This window comes from Centruroides vittatus, unplaced genomic scaffold (assembly GCF_030686945.1).
Source record: "Centruroides vittatus isolate TY-2023 unplaced genomic scaffold, ASM3068694v2 contig_882, whole genome shotgun sequence".
In the NCBI taxonomy this organism is placed as follows: domain Eukaryota; kingdom Metazoa; phylum Arthropoda; class Arachnida; order Scorpiones; family Buthidae; genus Centruroides; species Centruroides vittatus.
Window position 1 is genome coordinate 258,340 of NW_027122574.1, and position 23,273 is coordinate 281,612.

A 23,273-nucleotide genomic window follows, 5' to 3' on the forward strand; every position below is an offset into this window, starting at 1 on the left:
ACGTGGCCAAGGTCAGGCGGACGAAATGTCTAAGCCGCCGGTAACGAACGGGAGAAAGTGGTAGCGAAACAATCGCCAATCGTCATTATTTTTAACGAGCGAAAAATTTATCGTCCGGCCGACTTCTCAACTAGTAAATCGGCGACTCCTACTTACGTTAGAATGCAAAGGGTGCCAACGGGCACGGCTACACCCTCCCTTCTGACGACCAACGGCCATTTTTCTTCCGAATCGATATCGTTAATTACTATCTCTCTGTCGAGTTTTAGCTTTAAAACGGAACTGAAGATTTAAAAATAAAACGGCTTAGGTGTCGGTCCTGATCGTCGATCCGGCCGAAAGTCGGACTTCGGGCTATCGGTCGCGCCGGGAGAAAATGGCACGAGCGAATTTTTGCGCCACGGTTTTTGGCTAATTAAAGGAAGCGAAGAGGATAAACGCCCGGGGAAAACAAGAAATTTCTATTATTGCTTAATCCGAAAAGCCTTTAAGAGCCGAGACCAGAAAGATGCTCCCTTTTCTAATTACTTATTCAAATAGGCTATACTGGTTGTGGTGGAGAATCACTTTCCATTTCTCTCCGCATCTCGTCCAACGTTTCCAAATGGCCTTTTTTTTACGAGGTCGAAACCGCCAGAAATTTCGGAAAAAAAAAGCACGAGAGGATGCAAAGCCGCACCCAACGAAAGGTCAAAACTCTCCTCTCCGAATCTGGCACCCTTGGACGTCGAAAAGGAACAAAAGTCCGCAAGGTGGCGTTCTTCTCGGCGTGGCGTCGGCCGAGCGACCCGAGACGACCGCGCCGCTTCGCCGATTCGGAGGTATTTCAAAACATTCAATTAGCGTGGGAGGTGGAAGAGGGTGGTCGCCACTTATGGGACACACCATTGTAGGACGGAACTCGAACCCGACGTCTTCGGATTTAAACCTAAGCGGTTCTTACCGGATCGAGGCGCTCCAAGCGCCTACGCACGAAACCGCCGCTACCGAACGCGAATGAAATATTTTCTAAACCCTGGGAATGCCGAAAGCCTTAAAAAATGGTGCGACTGGTTTCCCACAATAGAGGAATTTGTTGCGTCTGCGGTTACGCATTCTATCGGAAGATTATCCGAGATGTAGCCGGCCGGGAGAGAAACGCGCCGGCGGCCGCGTCCCGCCTCCTAAACGTTTTATTATGTTAAAAAGGAGACAGAGTTTTCCTCCCCCAAAGTCGGATTTGATAAGGAAAGAAGTAAAGAAAGACTGCCAGACCGTTACCATTTGCATCTCCGTTTAAACTAAACTGCACGAGGAAGGCGCCACCCTATGCGCAATTCATTTTTTTCTAATGGCGATTTGCCCAAACATTCCGAGCCGCTAACGCGTTAGCCGGTCCGCGCGAAGAGCGGCAGCAAATTACAGTCCCCCGCAACAGTAATAAAAAAAAGTAGAATGACGTTTAACTAGGTCTTCCTTATTGAAACCCATCGGTCAAACTTCTACAGTAACAAAGACCTTAATCTAATCGGAGTCGAAGGACGAGTCCGAACGTCGTAGGCGTCGCTCCCGGCTATAGCCCCCCCGAGTTTCTCGCCCCCTCCCAGGCCCGGAAAAACTGATTATCCGATAAATATTAAACGAGACCCGCGGGGAGCGCCGCGTTGAATAATTCCGAAACCCGGACTCCACCCATCTTCCGAAGACCCGAGGTGATTTATGGAAGAGCCAGACGCGCGCCACGCGCCGTCGGTACAGGTGAAAGTGACGACGTCCCCCGAGATCATCTTCTCGTTTAAGGTCGCCCGGCCGACTTATTCAGTGTAGAAGGCAGGAAAAAAAAAATCTCGCCGCTCGCCGGGTACTAAAATCGCTTTTACCGTCACCCCGTAGCGCCGGGGGAGAGGTTACGCGCCACCCGTTGGCTTTTACGACCCCGCTAAATCCGGCGGAGAGGCGGACGTATCTGGGTTACGGCCCGGCGCACGGTCATCTCGAGCGATTTAACGACCCCGACTTAACGTCGAATATCCATATCGGTTAAGAGAGGAGTGTCGTAAACCCTTACGACGGGAGATTCGGCTGCGTCGCATCAGGGTGGTGCGAGAGAGGTCGAACAGATGCGAAACGCGTCCGGGTCACCGGGCGAATCGAAGGATAATAAAGCGGGATAACGAGGAGGGCGTCGGGTCGGGCCAGCCGTCGTTTTACATAAAAGTAATCAATTTTTTATCCCCGCCGACTGCATCCGTAGGGTGGAAGGACAGATGTTACGAGCGCGCACAACGGAGTCGCATATGCCGCGACATTACCCCGGAGGTGGACTTTTTATGCGCGCCATTTCGCAAGAAATTTTCCAAATATGCAATAACCAACGACGGCGGAAGTAAACAAAGTGTCTCTCCCGCGAAACGTCGGTCGGTAACGACGCAACTTCCTGTGGCGCGTTACGCGGTATTCGGTCGCTTACGACAGTTGTTAGAACGGGAACAATAAAACCCGAGACAATAGCGCGACTACATCGGAGGATATCGTTTTCTAATTCGATTAACCCCTTTTGTTGGTGTCGCCAGATACGGGACGATGGGTGCTCCGGGAGTTAACAGATGCCCTCCTCCCCGAAAAAACTATTAGTGGCAGATGTTGCTGGGAATAAGCGCAATCCAAACGCTTTTATTAGAAAACAGATGGCGCGCAATCCGGCCGGTCTATCATAAAACGGGGCCCATTTTATTCCTATTCCGTTTCCTCGCCCCTCCCGAAGCCTTTGAAATACGGCAAGGGGGACAAAAAAATCTGTATAGAGACGTCGATATAATATAGACTCGATAACAGTTATCGATGTCACAACAGAATGGCAATTTTTTCGTCCCCCGCTCCCGTTCCCGTTCCCAGCGCGTGGCACGCGCATCCCCACCGGGGAGGAATCAGACGGAAAGAAGAAGCCAACGTCGACTGGAAAACACATAAAACTCGTTAAAATTAAGCTCGTCACCCGGGAAAATTTGCGGTGGTAAATAATTAGGAAAAGACTAAAGAGCCACGGGCGTCGACGCCAATTTGGACCCGTTCTGACTCACCGGCGTTTGGAAGATAGATAACAAATGATGAGTCACCGACGACGCCCACTCGGGGACCTTTCCGTGACCGAGATCGCACGCCACACCGGTGCGAGATGACGGCCACGCCACACAACCGAATGTCCCTTAAGTAACTGCATACAGCGCGCACCCAATAACGAAGAGAAACCGAAAAGATACGAGGACATCCGACGCAAAATATCACAGCCACGGGCCAATCCGGCGACTCAAATGGTACTAAACAAACACCGCACACGGGATAGGTAAAATGGGATTTCCCGTTTTCAATCGCCGGAAGAGCGGTGAGTTTAGCGTTTTACGGAAACTGAACGAGGCACCATTCCCCTTCGGACGTTCGTTGGGCTACGGCTCCGACTCCATTATTTCCGGCATAATCACGGTCGCGTAACAAACACCATTGTCTGGATTAGGCAGCCTTGGGCGCACCAATAAAGACCATTTCCTTTCTCTACGGGAAGAAGGCAAAACCAAAGACGGCGATCAATTAGACACCGTTTTTCTATTTTCGAGTCTTTCCGTCCGGCGGGTACCGAGAGGGCCTCCCCATCCTACCCGGCCGGGCCCGAAATATCCGGGACTTGGGGCCGCAAAAATATTCCAGTGGGCCGCTGGTCAAGATACGATGGCGGGTCATCTGGAGAGTTAGGTCCACAACTTCGAACGGTTGTCAACGGGGGGTCGAACGTCGTTTCGTTGCTCGTCCCTTTCGCAGGAAGCGGCAATTCATTTATTTTCCAAGTTTTGCGATTGCCAGCGAATGCGGGACGGCACTCGATCCCGGACCCACCGACAGGAATAGAGGATCGGCTGGAGCGTCGAATGCTATTGCGACGCGAAAGTTTGTTCGTAGGATTGCCAGTCGGAGAATTCCGCGGGAAAAATGACTATCAAGCGGAGAACGATCGATAGAAGCGTAAGAGAAAAGATTTGGCAGTTGGACGCCGGGACCTAAATAAAGCGAAAAGGCAACAACGAAAGGAGGAAAAGCAGGGAGGTGGACTTACCATATCGAGAATCTCCTCTTAGTGACGGACGGTTTCTTGGCGCCCTCCTTGAACGAGCTATGCCTTCTCCCCAGGGCCTCCATATCCGACCTTACGACCCCGGGCTACGATCGACCGCCGACCCGTTCGCCTTCGACATCGCCAATGATCGGGGTTGTGCCACCCGAGCGGCGTAAATCCACACGACCGACGGCAGCTCCCCTCGCGGCAGAAGAGCGAACTTATCCGAGCTACCCCTCGGCTCCGGCAATAGATGAAATCTCACTCGATTAAATCGGACCGTTAGAGAAAATAGTTGGAAACTGCTATCCTTCGTTCCCTCTTACGAAAAGTAAGAAAAACACTACTTATTTATAGAATTCCGGCGTTCTCGCTCCGCTAGAGTGTAGGGAAAGCATCTGTGGTAATTCCAGACGTAACCGCGGATGTCGTAGGTTCCGATTTTGGCAATATCTTTTTTTCTCCTCTCTCTCTAAACATGGGGTAGAAAAAATGGAAACACTTTTCCTGGTCTTCGCTCGGAATTTCGTAAGCGCGTAACCGAACCCCGAGTCGGGTGGCGCTTGCTAAAATTAGTAGCAGCGAGACGAGTGGTCATCCGATACGAATGCCAATTCCGAGAAGTGGACGCGATCGCCGCGTAGAGGAAGGAGGAACGCATAAAAATCTCTTCTGAGAAACACTAAAATCTAACAGAAAGGCCAGTCTGCTCTACTCCGAGACGAAAACAATAAAAGTCTCCAAAAGTCCACCAAAACTGCGCGTGCCGGAGTCGACAAATGTCATTAATTAAGTTCTTTAACGCGCAGTTATTCGCACCAAGACATTCTGAAAAGGCGAGATGAGGTTACGTAAGCCGTAAGAGGGGAAGAGCGTAAAAATATTCTGTAAAAACCACAAAAATCTATCAAAAGCGGATGGGGAAACGGTCGGCGGATGCCCATTAAACCAAAGAATCGGTGGCATGTAAGGGAAATTAATCTGATTATGAATCGTTGGTTGCGCGGTGCATCTAACTGCGTAATGCGCGAGTATGCGGCACATTAAACGCGATGCGAATCGCAATTAAATTGCTAAATCTGACGTTTTGCTTTAAAAAAAAAAGAATATGGCGTCGAAACTCTACCATCTCTAATTGTGCGTTACGTAACCCAAGTTTTTCTGACGCAACGACTAATCTAATTAGGAAGTCGGTGGTTTTAGTTAACCTCTCTATTCACGCTTCGACTCGACAAAAGCCCGGTATTGATGAAAGATTCACTGCTAACCCGGTTTTTCACTACTGCTTTCTACACGCCCCGACGATTCCCGGTGGGTCCGTTTTTGATTCCACATCCAACGCTTAATTAAGGTCACCTGTTCGCGCTATACTATCGCGAGATCTCGTAGCGGTCGAGTTACTTTCGCCTCGCCCACGTCTGGTTTTTAGACCCTTAACTACCAAAAGTGATTTTTGGTTCGACTGCCTTTTGTCCGCCTAATCCCCGTCGCTTCGTGCGTAACGGATCCTTCGGATGAAGGGATTTAAAATAAGTCACACAAGCTTTTTTTTTCTTGCCACGGGGTGAGTAGCCTTCTGATGTTTACGACGAGACCGTGAGACGATTTTCCTTAATTAATGACAATTAACCATTCCCAATTTGGGTCATCTCGTTCGAACGACCGCGACAAATCAGAAAGTTCTACTCCCCTCGTCCATTTTCCTGGCGACAAAACTTTAAGGGAGGGGGTAGAATTCCATTTGTGCTTTACTACTTTGGGTGCAGATAAGGATTCCATCCGGCGACAAGTAATTACAAGACTTGCGTGACGAGTCGGAGGTGCTGCGGCACGCCATCCCCCCCCTCTATCTCACGCGTTAAGCGATCGTCAAATCACCGTCTGCGCCTGCCCTTACTCACGGTTGGAAGTTACCATTCGGAAATGAAAGCGAAAATGCGGAAGCCACCTGGCAGGAAGAAATCTCCGGGTTTCCTCTAATGAGAAAGTTGCAGAGGTGGAGGAGGAGGAAGCCTTTTTCCAAAGCTTAATCAAGCCGAAAAGCGCTAATGCGTTAGCTTAAGTAGTTAGCTGGCCATCCAACTTCTTCCTAAATCCCGATACCTCCTGTCGGAAATGATCGGATTTTAATGAGTTCTACTTTTTTCCGATTTTTTCCTCTCGGGGAGGGAGGGAGGAAAGGAGGGGTAGCCCAGGCGCATATAATAGGGCGGCGCGTACACAACTTCTATCGCCTTATCGGTAAAGTTATCTGATGTTATGATGTCACCTCGTTCGGAAGTGGAAGCAAAGCTGGTGAAGGAAAATTGATTGCCTGCCTTCTCCTCACAATTGCTTGATGTATGAAGCCGAGATAAGTAACGGATTCTCTGTATGGAGAAATATGACGTTACGTCACGTAAGTGCCGAAGAAATGTGCAAATTTTTTACCTTTTTTTCGGCTTTTTCGACCATTTTGGAAAGTTTTTAAGTCGCTTTTTCTGTCGGAACGGGGGAGGAAGAATACGAAAATAAACTCCGCTCTTCCGGACTTTAGTTGGCCAAAATGCATTTTTCATTTAATATTCAAACTCCTAAAAGATATTCCATCGATCTGACATTAATGGTCATCGCAGTTTCAGAGATCCGGGAAGACCCCTTCGGAGGAACCCTTCTTTTAATACCAAAAAGGATAGCGGAATGGACAAAACAGATGAATCGCCACGGATAAGCATCGGAGCAACACGGGGAAGGAGTATAAAATATCAACCTTCGTTCTGGTGGCGCGCGAAAGACACCGACCAAATTTATCGGGGCGATGCGCAGAACTTATTGGGATGTAGTAATTACAGATGGAACTGCAGACGAAATGAAGTGGAGAAAAATGTCACCCGACCAGTCGGACGTGATATACGGAAGTGAACGGAGCATGCTCGATAAATTGTCAAAAGCAATTACTCATCCGGCATTTTAATAAAGGAACACGGCCATATTCGTCGTATTATGCTACACGCATCACAACTTATTAACTCCTTAATGACCCGAGTGTTTCTTTTCTTATCTTTTCGAGCGGATATTGTTTCCTATCTACAGATTATCGTCCTTACCTTTTCTTTTTTTTCTCGAAACAATTACCTAATCGAGTTCCGGAGGAAAAGGGCTCCTCCGGGGTCCGTCCGTTCGTTCGTTCGTGTCCGAAACAATAGAGACGAAAATGCCAGAGGAAAATTGTGATTTTTACCATACACGTGGATGATGTACGCGTTGGAAGAGAGTGGAACTAACTACTTTACCTGTTCGACAGGATATTACTTTCCTCGAAATGTTTACTACACATCTCTACAATTATTAATGTACTGGAAGAACCGAGATAGAAAATCCGATATTTCGAATTTTCTATAAGAAATCTTCGTTAAATCTTCCATAGATGCAAATTACAGAATGAAAATCTCGAATAAAATTAGTAATAAAATTTCATTTAATTCAGTAATTTATAATAAAAAAAACCTCTGTTTCGTGACACATTACGTTAAACATTTAACGAGTGAAGTGCAATCGCATCATCACCTTCACAGTGTGATAGTGCAGTGATGAAAGGTAAATTGTAAATTATAATAGTTGTAGATCGTAAAAATCTGCTTTGCTCATGCTACGAGATTTAAAAATTATTTAAAAAAAAAATTAAAACTGAACTAATCTGTTAAATAAATAAAATACCAGGAGGTACTTTTGGTGGTCGTGTTTACTTTACTTGGTAGCTGCAGTTGTTTAGCAACCTTAATTGTGTTGATTTTGATAATCTTCATAATTTGTTGCACACTTCTTTTTTTTTTACTTTTCCTAATAATTTACAATTTTTACTCTTAAAAATATCGATTGTGCTATTTTAATTCCATTTTATAAGTTCGAAACAGTGTCTGTAACACGGCGACAATTATCCTGTAACGTTTGTTTCGCTGCCATTCTCAGCAGTTTGTCATTTATTCGGCAATTTACAACGCTTCATTGTTGAAATTGATTTTAACTTTTCGGTATATTTCCAACAATTAAAATCGATTTTTAATCGAATTTAACCGTTTGAAATCGATTTTAAACTGTAGGAGAATAGAAATCGTTGTTAATTAATTGTTTTTTGACGTCTCGAAAAATCGATTTCAATTGTTTTGCGAGTAATAAAATTTATCAAGGAATGCAACAGTTCAAATCGATTTTAACAATGGAATGCGATAAACTATCGAATTATAGCAGCATTGTCGCGTTTACGGAGATCATTCAGCTTGCTCTAGTAACTTAATATGTAAATTACGAGACCCAGATACATTTTTACAATAACTTCAATTATTATGAAACACAAGATAATAAAATGCTTTCACGTAATTTTTTGTACTAAATACCGTAATTACCGAAACATTTCTGCTTTATTGTTTATATTTATAGCCATTTCAACGTATTAAACATTCCTCCTAAAAATTATTATTATTATTTTTTTTTTTTTTGCTTCTGAAATTTCATAAGTTGCTCCATCGTAATGGTGAAATGTACTTTATATCGAAATTACACAAAGTGGACTCGTTTGAGATTAGTACTTGCTATCAACTTACAAAAATAGATTTGTTTTGACCTAACAAGTATCGCAGTTATAAGGTTCTTTTATTACTTTTTATTTTTTCTTGTTCTGAAGTTGGAGCAAAGTATCAAGATTTTTAAAAAAGTGGATTGCCGAGCGAGTGAATTTGGGAAATTTTTACAGAAATTTCACTCGAAAATCGATAAAATTTGCGAATTTTACGCCAAATGACCGCAAAATTTATGACTATTTTGATAGTTTCAAATGTTAAAATAATAAATTAGATGTTTTTTTTTATTTTTTAAATCTAAAAATAGCCTTAGCAAATGCAAAACAGGATTTGCTCCAGGTGTCTATATTATAGAGATATCGAGGAACTGATATCAAACTGCAAAATCGGAACGAAATTTTGAAGATTAAAAAAGAAGGTCGAGAGATACTTCAGTATTGTAAGCTCAGTTCGCCATAACTTTTTCATTAAAGTCAAACGAGTATGACGGAATGAATTTTTGACTTTTTCAGAGAGATATAACGTTTGTTTGGTCATAAAATTGCAAATTTCTAGTCAGAGGATATCGAATTTACGCCAAGCTCTAAACAGTGACGAATGGGCGCGGTTTTCGGTTAGAAAAGAAAATAATCATAGCGCTTTATGATCTTTAATCTATTTTGATCGGACCCGACGTATTCGAGGGGGAGGAGGCTAAACGGAAGCAAACTACCAGGCTCCTCCCCCTTCCTCCTAATCAAATTTTATCATCCCACCCTCCGGTGACGTCATCTCGACTCCAACGGAAGTAGAAAAGCGAAGCTGCGAAAACGGTCTATTTCCGGTACGCCGCTCGGAGAGAAAATGGAGAAAGTCGGATCTTTTAAAAAGGTGAACTTCACCTTCCCTGGAAGAAACATTCTTTTTTTCTTTTTTTTTCCCCTAAAGGAATTTACCCATCTGGAGATTTATTTTAAAAAGGCTAAATCTTTACAAGACGTGGATGCGAACGGTTGTAGAGAAATCGCTGGTCGATTCGGCGGTCGTTCAACTCCGCACGTGACGGATGACGTCGACTAGATTGGTATCTTAAACTTGGCTTTACCTGTAAGAAGTCGGCTCGACACAAAGGATAGACGAACAATAGGCAGTTCTCCATTCATGCGTGCTTAAGTCTACTAAAATGGAAACGGTGCGTTTACACCCTCATCGACTCCGTTTGGCTCTTTTCAACTCAAAGTATACAACGAACGGAGGGGTAATATATATTACCGAACGAAGTACAATTCCCCCGGAATGCAACTCGAAGCCTTTCGCACCCCCGAAAAGAAAGGGAATGCGTAATATACACAAACCCAAAGCCACGTGATATCGGAGGACCTCGCTCGAGAATCGGTTTCGGCCCTGCATACCATCGAGAGAGGGAGCCAAACCCTGCACGTGCGCAAGAACCTTACACAATCAAATGGGTGCTACACCATTTGTATTTGAAGAAATGCATTAAAATTCTTCGGAGACCGAAAATTAACATTTTCGGGTGAAGCACCTGCCCTTTGCATTATTCATATTCACACCATTAAATGTCTTTCGAGCAGAATAGGAGAAAGAGGAAAAAAATCTATTCAATATATATATATATATTCACCTATTAAAATGTAGAATTACAACACATATTTTTAATATATATTTATATAATTTTTACATATCGAGCGAGACAATAATTGATGGACTTCGCGTTGTACAACGTATCAATTACGCCAACAAGAGATTTCGTAACGAGAATTTTGATGGGGGCAAAAAAAATAGAAGATTGAATAAAGTTCCGCGCCTCATCGACTTTGGAAAATGCCATCCTTCTGACGGTAAATTTCTTTTTTTATGTTGTTTATTGGATTACGGACAATTCATAAATCATAAAAATTGCACCCTTTCGTGATGTATCGCAGCATTCACCAAACCGCATACCTTAGCTGGGTTCGTGACGTCCGACTGTCGCCCTCTTATTTTTATTTTTCCATCTTTCCCCGGTACAATGCACCGAAAAAACTCAACAAATGCTATTTATCTGACCCTTCACAATAACAACTTTTACAAAATAGCTAGAGGCCGTACCAGAAAAGAACCTGTTGCACAATGTACACCTTTTTATAAATCCCGGGAGCGACTGGTTGCTCTCGCTTTTTAATTTTATCTTTTCCTATAAATATCTAACCCATTATGCTAAAAATGGAATAGGAAGTGTGAAATTTTTGAGCCCTTTTGCGCGATTCCATCTGATGTACGAAAATTTAAGCCACCGAACGCGATAGGTGCCATTCGAGGGAGTAAGTTACGGGTGTCGCGATCTAACACTTGTTCTAGATTAAGAAGCCTGCCTAACACTTTTGGGGTGACCCGGAAGGTAACGGAAACTCCCTTACCTGCACATGGTAGCACGAAGGTCATGACCTACGACGGGATCTCGCGACACTGGCCATAAGTATCCTAGAGAAGATCGAAGGTGGCGGGAACACTTCTTACCGGAAAGTGGCCAAGTAGGTATCCCAGAATGCATAGTGGCATGCCTGAGATTGTTCGACTGGCTACGAGGAAGGCAGATGACTAGTTACTCGTCCAACCGGTCTTGTTTCGTGTCCTCGCGGGGTTCGCCCTCCCCAGCGTCCTTGTTGGATTTGACCCTATTCCTGACCTCCCAAATGTTTCGACACCTTTTTTCCCTTGCCGGATGCCACTTTAGCGCAACTCAGCTCTGATTCCGGCGCCACTCGGGCACGATTCGGAGTGTCGTCCGCGCTAACCCGGAAGAGGTCATACAACGTTAGTGTAAAAGAGTAATGTCATTGTCGAGTGCCACAGCAATTTAGTTTTTTTTTTTCTTTTTACTTTTTGGATGAGCGGTTCGACCGCGCCAGCGAACAAAGGTACGTCGCAAATAGGTAGAATGCAAGTAACTAACCTGCTCCTGGGCAGATACATGGATCCATCGATGAAAACCGAACCCGACAGTAGAATGTACCAACAGGTGCTGAGTTCTCCTCGGCTGCAAAGAAAATTAAATACAAATCAGTTTAAATTATTCCTCAGAGATCTGCGTTAAGGCCGGCATTCATAAATCATACCGACAATAAATCAATCCCCCTTTCAAAACCTCAAATATAAGAACCACTCGGCAAAGTAAAAGCATTAGAAAAAGAGAGAAAAAAAGTACATTAGAAGGTCAAAAGTCGAGCTCGACCAGGTGTTGCTCTAGAAAAGAAAAGAGAAAGTTTTCTAAAGCTCGCTCTCCTCCTAAACTCGGAATCTTAATTATTTTCAAAATTAATTTTTATGGTATCGAAACTTGTCACGTTTGAATTTATCATTACTCGTAGCTCCAGCGATAATCTCTCATTGGAAACATGCTGCAACCACTCGAACTTCACACGAAAAGAGGACGGGGAAGAGAAAAAAAAAGTGTTTTCCAGTTGACGCTTCGACCGCTAAAACCTTTCAGTCAATTAACGTTGCTTGACGGAAAGCACCCGAGCGGATAATGCAAAATTCATTTAATTTAGCATTTGAATATTTTCCACCTGCAATATTTGTTCAACGAAGGTGTCGCACCTGGGTTTAGTTAGGTAGAAAGAAAATAACATTTTGCTTAACTGAGGACTAAGATACCAGTAATTATGACGTGTTACGTAAAAAAAATCTACACTAAGTATTGCACGGAGAGCAGCGCAAATGTTATGGTTATGGTAACCTATTTTGTTATATAGAATGCGTCACGCACCCGTACGTTTCTCCTATTTGGTGAAACATAAGTGAGCGTGACGCGCACATTTGTTACTCAATTATGATTCTAACAGTACGATATCCGACTGTAGTTTCGGTTAATCTCGTTTGGTTATCCTTTACAAATATTATATACAAAGTATATTATTTTATATTCTTTTCGGAGGTATCCGGAATTGATTCCGCGGTCCTCCATACATACAATAACTGCAAATTATGTAGCATTGTTGTATAGCAAAGATTGGCATTGCGTGTTTTAACCCTATTTTGTGATACATATTTACGTTTTGAAGTGTTGAAAACTGAGATTTAGTAGCATTAAAAACTCAATTTTCAGCCTATCCATCCTTCGTTTCGACTAAGAAATCACGCATTGAAATTATGTAGCGGTATGTCTCAAATTATCATTACGAAAAGAAAGAACGGCACAAAAAGAAATAGCTACTTTGTTATCGCGTGTTTCAATACGTTTTTGCATACGGCCATTATAACACGTCCACTCTACTTTTTGCAATTGTTTTAGACGTTGTTGCACCACCCCATTTCATAAGTTCAACAACATAAACTGAATCGATTCATTACGACTTCCTTTCTTACGAGAAGAGTCGCGACTTGCGCAACAGAAGAAAACAAAAGAGAAACACTAGAAGTTTCTAAAGTACATTCCACTGGGATTCGTCACCACAATTAGCCCCAAGATTAAGATAATTCTTAATTTCTACGTGACGTCTCGCCTTCGTCTATTCAAAATCCACTTTTCGCTCTAGACTACAGCCAGAGATGGTAACACAGATAATCATGTTTTGCTCCATTCAAGGTCGTTACGAACCCGAATCCGTGTCTCTCCCCGCACGAAGGGAAAAAACTGTATAAATATAGTAATCCTTCATCATTACACGAGTAAAAATTTCATTTCCATCAACCCCATAAAAATGCCCATAAAACGAATATCCACTTCGTAACTGCGATAACGTTCGAGTCACAGAATTAAATTTTGATAGGGGCTCGCTCGATAAGGTATAATTCTAGTTACGCCCCGTGCGAATAGCCAAAATAACCGGAACATAAAGCCCCCTATTCCATAAACACAACAGAGAAGGAGAAAAAGAAGTGGGGGAAAGCGAAGTGGAGATGGGGGTTATCTTACAAGAGTAACACACTTCTCTTCAATCATTCTACTCGTCCTCCCCCGGTATCGATGAATAAACGCTTTCGACCAATAAAAAGTGTCGTACTATAAGACCGCACGCTTCTAAGAATGTTTCCAATTAGACCAGAGTAGCACTTAAGCTTATCAACTTCACTCTAGCGCCCGTCAGTCCGTCCGTCTGTCCATCTTAAATCGTTTAATAAAGCAGAAAAACGTCTGTAAACTGTTATAACTAAATTATGTCCTTTAATTAATTTACTCTCGACTGGATAAATCGCGACGTCAGAAAAAAAAGTCGCTGTAAACTTTAGAAAGTATTTTTTATACATCCCTTTGCTAACCTGGAAAACGCCCGGGGAAGACTTTAGAGAATTTAATCTGGTGTCGGTCATTTTTCAACTGTCTGTTATCCACTCCGTTCTTCCACCACAGTTATTCATTCCTAGAATTTTTACATTTTGTACAAGAAAAGGGAAAAAATAAGACGGAGGAAAGCATCCGGAGAAAAATTTTTCACTGCATACTTTAAGTTAAAGAGAATAAAAAGCCTGCGTAACAATAAAGACGTCAGAACGAAAGGGAATTTATAGTCTTAAAACCGAAAGCTTAAGACAATACGAGGGGGATAAAAATTACTGCATACTCGCGGTTAAACATTCATTTATCTTCCACCTTCTACCTGCCTCTAAAGCTCTGCCACGACGCCGAATCGAATGACGTTGCAAATCGAATTTCGAATCCAGCCAATTACCTTCTCTCGTTTCGAAAAAAAAACGAAAATCCGACACTTTTAATCGTGTGACGTAATAATGATTTCGACCAACCGTCTTTCCTTTCTCGCAATTAAAAAAAAAAAAAAATGCTAATTTCGCTGTGAAGACACGCGATTGGCCGAATTCGAAATTTGTCTCGATTGTTAGGAAAAAGACAGATTCGTCTAATTCTCAACTATTTCATTATTACGTCAAATAATTTTTAAATGACGGTTTTCTTACGCGTGTTAACAATCGGGACAACTCGCCAATCGTCTCTTCGTTGTCTCGAACGACATTGACATTTCTTTTTTTCTATTGCGTGTCGTAACAATGGTTGTGTCTTCGAATTTGACCAATGTCAACGTTCCGTTTCGAAACTGAAATTTTAAATTAATTGCCCATTCACTTATCGAATTCGGCCAATGTCCTCGTAACGAAATCGACGTTTTTAATTATAACCGATGCAACAGTCGTCCGGCGGCCTGACGTCACGGCGATTATTGTGACGATTGTATTGAGTATTCATGCCTCATTTATATAAAAGCCGGCCGCAATTTTTCAAACTCTCTGGCGTTTAAATAAAGGAAATTTTCACTTTTCTTCGCTCCGATGAATTGGTGCGGAAGAGATAAAATATAAAAAGGTTCCCGTTATTTTCCTTTATCGGATTTTTGGTCAGGGGGAGAGGCAGAGAGTTGATAGTTGAAAAATACGTTAAAGTTGGAGAAACGGGGGAAAGCACGGGGAACTAGATGAAATCTCTCGACCGCAAACACACTTTTCGGATGAAATTTTCTCTTGTTGTGCTTCCCTCCTTTAGATGCTCGGCGGTTTTTTTCCCTCCCCCTCCTTTCCCAGAAGTGTCTACCGTAAATAATATTTTTTTTTCTTTACTGCTTCGAAGGGGATAAAGGTTTGAAAAGCTCATCTTCTCCCCGAGATTGATATCACCTATAAATCATAACAGATGGCGCTCGAGGGTGTAGGAATTAATGACGTCAAAGATTATCATAAAACTTTGCTCGATGACGTCATATCTACGTACACACACTAAAATTTCCGAGTATAATGTCGAATTCTTTAAAGTAATTTTGGAATCGATTTTCATTCTCCATCACCCCCAACATCGCCATTCTAGCGTTATTTCGCAAGGATATCAATATTGAAATGTATACACACATCGTTTCCCCCGTAAAATTCGCCATTCGTAAAAGGACCTACATTTGTAACGTTTATTTATTTATTTAAAAAAAAAATGGATCCTCGAGTTTCTTTTATACATTGACGACAGATGGCAGCACAAATTACGATCACGTGCTTCTTATTAAACTGTGACGTAACGCAAATAAATACCGTCGCGTTAATTACAATAAAAAAAAATGACATACTTCTAACCTACGTCACACTTGTTGATAGCGTCATTATTATATCCGACTCGCGCAACTCGTGCCGCCATCTATCGAAGAATCGTAAAATTAATATTTTTAATTAAAAATATTTTTGGAACCAAAAGAAGTTTCTTATTTTTTTTTTTTTTTTTTATTGATATTTTATATCAGGAGATCGCAGCTACAAATTCAATTTCGTTTACTTCATATTTTACATTTCGTTCTTTTCCCCCATTTTCCTTTTTCTGCTTTTAAACAAGATTGATGACTTTAAAGCAATTCAGGTGTTATGTATTTGAATTCCTGTATCTTGACACATTTTGTCAAATTTGATGAATAGTTTGCTTGTAGTTTGTTTCTCTCTAGTTTCGTTGTAGATTTGATAAAACAAAAAAAATGAAAGCAAATTCTATATTTATAATGCTGAATTTTCAGTTGTACAAGAAAAGTTTCATCCCTTTCAATAAAAATCCTGTTTACAGAGAATAAATTATTCATCTCCGTATACTTGGCGTAACATAGATGAAAAAAAGTCCCCTTCTTTAAATTGTGTATAGTGAATACTAATATTTTATATACTTTTTATTATTTTCTCCCTTTTAAGTCGTAGAAAACACCAAAATAAAAAGTTGGATTAAAAGCGTAAACAAAAAAGTATCAAATTTTAATACTTATTTCTTTATATTAATGCCCAACAGTGGACATACGAGCAAAGGGAATGCTATTATAGAAGTACAAAAATCCAGAAACAAGTTTCCGAACTTTCCCGGCAAAATTTAAAACTGCGCGTGTAGCGCCATCTGTTATGATATTTTATTGAAAAACCTTTTATTATTATTATAAAATGGTAAAATGGTTAATTTTGAGAATAGGAATGTCTGACTTTACTGGAAATATGACAAACGACCCCCTTTATCTCCCCACCTCCTCGAAGTTTAATCCCCAAAATTTAATAGCAACAATCTCCCTAATAAATAAACCTCCCTAAAAAATTTAAGAAATATTCGACAAAAAGCAAATGCGTTATTAAACTTCATAGAGTGAACAAAATCGTGTCCCCCCACATACACTAACATCCATACGTGTGTGTATGTATATATACACACATATATATATACCATTTACTTGCGCATAAATTACTGTACATGAAACAACGTTCAGCAAAATCTGTCTAAAACAGAATAAATAATTCGTGATGGTGTACACGGGTTTTACTGCATACGCAAAGTCGCGTATATAACGTGTATGTTATGTATGTACCATATAAATACTGTACGTGTAGGTGTGTAATGTGTATCTAACGTATGAATACATGTACGTTGTACGAATGTAAGTATAACAAGCAATTAAAAGGGTTAAAATTTGTGAATTTCGATAATGCGCTTGGCAAAAATTAAACGGCCAACACAATGCATTTAAAGAGAATCTTATCTTATCTGGAAATTTATAAACTACGACGTCACCAAGGTATATCTGATCGCACGTGTTTCCAACGATAAATCGCCCGTTCCAAATTACACCACGCCGGTAGAGCATCTAACGGAATTTGTATCGTCGGAAGATAATTCATTAAAAGGGCCGTTGACCCGGAACGAACTCGACGACCCGATGTTTTTGGTCTAGAAGAAGCAAGGTTAATGGGAATCAAGCCACTGGAACTAGACCTACTGATCGCATCACATTTGACCTAGCAGAACTAGTTAGGGATGAAGTATTTATTACACCGCTACCAGGATAAAAAAAAATTACCTAAACAAACCCATTTTCTGACATTATCGTACACCACTGGCAGTTTTAAACACAGGCAACCCAGGCTTTTATCTAGGGCCTCGACACTCAAATACGCCCACGGTGTTTAAACAAATCCATTACTAAGATAGTATTTTGCATTATATAAACTTATATAAAGAGGCCTCTGGAGAAGCTCCAGTAACCTAAAATCGCCACTGAATTGGTAGAAGAGAAATTCTGAAATAAACGGCAAAGATATTAAAGAAATAAATGCTTTCTACTCATAAATAATTTATCCTTAAAAAAAAATGCCCAAAAAGTAAAAGTTAAAATACTAATTTAAATTCCAGAAAATCTACAAGTCAAAGTAATGAAATTAGTAAGAGATGTGTGTATGTGTATGTGTAAGAAAAGTGCATATATTCATATAAAATTACATGACTTACCAGTAAAGAATATCATTGGCATCGTGTCTCTCGTACCTAACAGTTTTACAAAGTGCTCTCAATGATATCTCTCGAAGAGAAGATAAAGCTTCTAGACCGTGTAGATAAGAATATATAATTTGAAGATCCTGAAAAGAATAAAAATCGAGTTATCAGAGAAATGATCCAAATTTTCAATAAGTTTTATTGTGTTTACAAAAACAAATTAAATCACTGAAACGTAAAAACAAGGTTAATTGAAAATAAACGGAAAGGAAATTCAAGTAACAAAAGAAGAAATGATTTAAATTATTTTTTTGATTTTTAAAGAAATTTCTTTTACAGTTTATGAATTTCAAGGATAGAAATGTGATTTCTCCCCCCCCCCTTTTCATACTTAATAAAGGTCGACGTTAAGAAACCAGATCACAACCGGTCCTGGTTTTGTCAACTTTTCAATTCTCAAACCTTGCTTCGATCAAGGACAAATTTATTTATTTATAATATTTATGTAATATAAATTTTACTTATAAAACTTATAATTTTGGAACACCGTGGACACGCGATAAATAATCTGATTTAGTCGTTACAGTGGATAACTGACTTTTAGCCCACTGTGAATGTAGAACACATGTCCTGTTTTTTCAGCTGATTAAATAGGAATGATGATAACTTAATCGCATAAATACTTTATCTCTTGCTTCCAGAAACAATAAATCTTCCATTTTTCGGAAGTAGAAATGTTTATATTATGTGAAAAACGTGTACTTTCTCTACCAACTTCCTTTATCTATCATGGGAACTGGACAAGGAAGTGCATATTGTAACAAACGCATATAATGCCATCCCTATCGCGTGCGACTGACCTACTTGTTCTTTTCAAATATCATTTATTGTCCTCTTACGATAATAACAAATGATACCATTGATTAATTTAAACAATGATTTTTTTATATACAGAGAAAGAAAAGCTAATCATTATATCTATTATATAAATTCCAGTTATTATTCATTTCTATATTAAGGGAGACGTTTCACACGGAACAATTGAATTTTTCCTACTGATAAAGGGATATTTTTTTTAATTTCTTCCTTGAATTATTTACATTACATTAATTCTATGCAACGTTCCGTTGCATAGAATTGTTAAATTTGTAGCAAAAATATGATGTTTTAATCGAATGTTATAACTTTTATTCTATTTTACTGTTAATAAATTAGCAGGATGCAAGCAATTACAACCCTCGACACTTGTGTTTAGATTCGATGCATTTACTAGAAAGAACAGGACGAGCTCGATTAAATGTGATAACTACTACTATAAATATTAAAATATTTATTATCTGAGGAAAATATTCAGTAGTATTTAGTACAAGTAACAAGTTTTACCGTTTACAAGCGTCTTATGTACAGTACAGTACCATAGAGTTGCAGTTTTATAGCAATGGACCATCTCAAAAATATATTTTATTGAAGGAGAAGAATATAAAATATTCAACCAGAACGAACACGAGGGAGTTAATTGCCTATATAGATGGTAAACAAGATAGATGAGAACCCAAAAGTCACTGTAAAACCTTAATTTTTATCACGTTTACACGTTGTTCTAAACTCTGTTTATAATTTATAAAGATGTGTGTAAACGAAACACGATGAACTGACTACCATTTATTATGATTACTGATTATTGAATGTATGAAACTTGCAGTGATGTAAATGAATTTCCACGGTTCAAAGTCCTTCTTCGAGTACCGGAAGTGAGTATAATCCATCCTTTCACGAGGCATGAATTAAACATGATATTGACAAATATTAACACGTGTAACTTTTTAAAATTCCATTTTTTAATATCAGCACTTTTTAAAAAAGTAGATAACTGTAAGCAAAATTCTCCTTAATTAATGCTGACTTAATTATTCCAAGAAAGAACAAGGCACACAAACACATATATATATGTGTGTGTGTGTCTGTGATTTCTTTTTTTTGTTGTTGCTAAAAACAGAAGATTAAATTACCTTTATTCCAGTTAACATCACGTTAGACTGATTTAATCAATGAAGGGTAGAGGGACAAAATCTCGCACGAGTTTAGTAGAGCCGAAGAGCTCCGACAGCATTACTTCATTGATTAAATCAAGTCGTGCATGATCTTAACTAGACTGACAGTTATCCCCGAGTAATTTAATCTCTTTAAATAAATATCTCTCCATAATTAAAATGGATCTTGACTTAAATCAAATTTTTTTTCTTTACCAAGTTCGGAATATAAATTAAGCTAATTAATAAAAACTTTATGTTTAATTATCGAATCTCCGTGTGTATAATAATATTTGAAGTCGGTTAGCAACAATTATCAGGATGAGGTATATATTGATAACATAGAAAAAAACTGAAAAACTGGGAGAGGCTGGTGTTTTCCATCCCCCAGTGTCTAATTTCCTTTCCATCCCTCCCAGTGTTCTCTATTTTCCTTTCCATCCCTCCCAGTCTCTCTAATTTCCTTTCCATCCCTCCCAGTGTTCTCTATTTTCCTTTCCATCCCTCCCAGTCTCTCTATTTTCCTTTCCATCCCTCCCAGTCTCTCTATTTTGCTTTCCATCCCTCCCAGTGTTCTCTATTTTGCTTTCCATCCCTCCCAGTGTTCTCTATTTTCCTATCCATCCTCTCAGTGCTCTATGTTTTCTTTTCCATCTCTCTCAATATTTTTCATCCCCCAAAGCTGTATGTTTTCCCTTCCTCTCTGTCACAATGCTGTTTCTAGCGGAAAAATATTTAAAGGTATGAATTCAGGTATGAAATCACTACATGAAGAAACTTTTTCTCATATTTAACCTTCCATATTTGAGAAAAATTAAAAAAAAAAAAAAAAAAAATAGCGAGTAAAGAGAATTTAGGGAATGATGTAATAAAAAAGAAGTAATATATGAGTATGTAGCAAGTTGTTATTATCCTAGAATGCTGCAGGGGGACAACAACAAAAATTCGAAATTACAATAATACCTTTTAAAGTTTTAAATTAATTAATTTCGCGTGTTTCTAACAAAGATTTGCGTGCATTCTTTCGTCTAATTTATCAAATCGATGCAAAGGTTACCTTTCATTGGTGATAAATTAAAAATATACGACTCTTTCCTCTATTTATATCGCAACTACACATTACGCCCACTTAAAATTATTCAAACTGATTAATAAAATAATTAAACATTAATATTTTAATATATTCTCGACTTAAAATGTTAGAAATTTCAACAATGAAAGGAATTCTCTGTCAGATTTATTCATTGGAGCAGAAATACTCTTAATGTATAAATAATTACGCACTGAATACGAATATAATTATCTTATTAATAAATTACCATAGATTTTTTTTCCTTTCGAAACTGACAGAAACATATTAATAACATTAATTAATTAGTTAAAAAGTTATGAATTAATAAGGAATTCTTTCTACTTAAAAATTATCTACAAAAGTAGTGGTGGCTCAAAACAGTATTTCGTGTGTTCCAAGTACACTCGTAAACACTTGTTTTTAAAAAGTGTGACTAGTTAACACAGCAATTTTTAATCTTCAAAATGGTTATTAACCAACTTTTGTGCCATTCTATATTTGCATTTTCATTTTAAGGGTATTAAATGTTTCACTCAGTAAATAATTCCCTCTTAAAATTCGAAGAATTAAAGTTCTGATAAGAATCTCGCTATTTTTTTAAATGAGGAATTTCGACACACTTCAGAAACAGTACTACTTTTCAGAGGAACAAGCTCTCCTCTTTCAAAATTTTCAGAGGTAAAAAGGAGAGAACTTCCAGAAGTACAGTACAGTACATACATACCTCCAAATACTATTATTATTGTTTACACGAACACACAATTATATACCCACTCTAACTACACTCTTCTGAAAGAATAGTGCACTTTATAGATGGATATCTCATAATGTTTCTCATAATAATTTCGCTTGTGTTCTTTTCTAAACACATGTTTTCACTTACTCAACAGAATTCAACGAGTATTAAAACTATACTTTCAATAATGCAAAAAGTGCATAAAAACGCAAAATTTTTATTAATTAAAGAAATTAGTAAAAACTCTAGACGTGAAGAGCATCTTTACTGTTTTCCAACCGCGTAATTCTGCCGATAGAAAAGGCCTTTACCAGAATCTATCGCAGAGATTTGTCATTTTATAACACAAGCACTGTATCAATCAATGTGTCTACCCGTTTGTCGCTTCGAAGAATTTCCATTATTTAAAACATGGTTATTACGTAACTAATTACAAATTAATTTTCGACAAATAACAACATATAAACCATTTATAAGCATTGTAGTCGACGTCTCTGTAATTAATTCACACGTGACTTATTAGTTTAATGGCAAAATCTCCGTCATTAATCAAAATAAAATTACAAAATGAAGAATTCATTCATCATTAATATGAAAATTATTACGGTTATATTTTTATTTTTCTTAGAAGAGAAAAAAAATATATATTACAAAATTCCTTGAAAATTCTGAAAAGCATTTTTAACCTTTGTAACCTTTAAAAAAAATAATTTTTAATTGATGTAAACAAATTATATTTTAATTATATATACATAATTGCTTGCTTTAATTTATATATATTTATTCTATTTTTTTTTGTTTTTTATTTTAAAAAATTCAAGAATCTTGCATCTTATTGATGGAGTTTGTAGAAACTTTCCTTCTTAAACGTTAAACATTTTATTACAAAATAAATTATTTATCTTTCAAAAATGTTTTTTATAAAAAAGTTTTCAATTTTATAAAAACTATTTTTATGCACACATTTTACGAGGTAACGTCTTTTAAAAATAGAAATTAGATCGTCTCCCTGAAGAAGAAGAAGAAGAAGAAGAAGAGGGAGAAGGAAAATCGAAAAAAGGAGGAGGAGGAGGAGGAAGAAAAGGAAGAAGAGGAGGATGAGGAGGAAAAGAAGAGAAGGAAGAGAAGGAGGTGGAAGAAGAGGAGGAAAATAAGAGAAGGAAGAGAAGGAGGTGGAAAAAGAGGATGAGGAGAGGGAAAAAGAAGAGAAGGAAGAGGGGGATGAGTGGTAGAAATATATATCTCTCTCTCTCTCTCTCAGAATGATGATGATTAAGGAGAATCTCTCTCCCTCTCTCTAAGATAAAAAAATCTATTTAGAAATTTCTTAAAAAAATAAAAAAATCTCTTGAAAAAAGTATTTCAACTAACTAAAGATGATACACAAAGAAAATGTAAAAAAAAAAAGTATGGAGGAAAATCGAAAAATATTTCGTCTATAATGGAACTTATAACGATGCAAATGTCAATAGTATATTTATAAATCAAAAAGTTGCCATCGATTCCAATAAAACAATACTTTCTTTTATAATGTTTTCTATTTAAAATGATATTTTACGTGTGATCTAAACAGTGTGATGTATGCGA

The 23,273-nt window shown here is 38.9% G+C and overlaps 1 protein-coding gene across 4 annotated transcripts in view; it reads right to left on the minus strand.

Moving 5' to 3' along the window:
* Positions 1–23,273, minus strand: part of LOC136983400 (rap guanine nucleotide exchange factor 6-like) — a 95,679-nt gene that overhangs the window by 42,244 nt on the left and 30,162 nt on the right. For 3 of the 4 annotated variants that reach the window (XM_067280114.1, XM_067280112.1, XM_067280113.1), the window contains exons 4-5: positions 17,864–17,991; positions 11,576–11,659 (exon numbers count right to left, since the gene is read on the minus strand). In XM_067280114.1, coding sequence (XP_067136215.1) covers positions 11,576–11,659; positions 17,864–17,991 — 212 coding nt within the window. Of the gene's footprint in view, positions 1–4,084; positions 4,244–11,575; positions 11,660–17,863; positions 17,992–23,273 lie in introns of those variants that run through there. The other variant, XM_067280115.1, reaches the window with a different exon arrangement.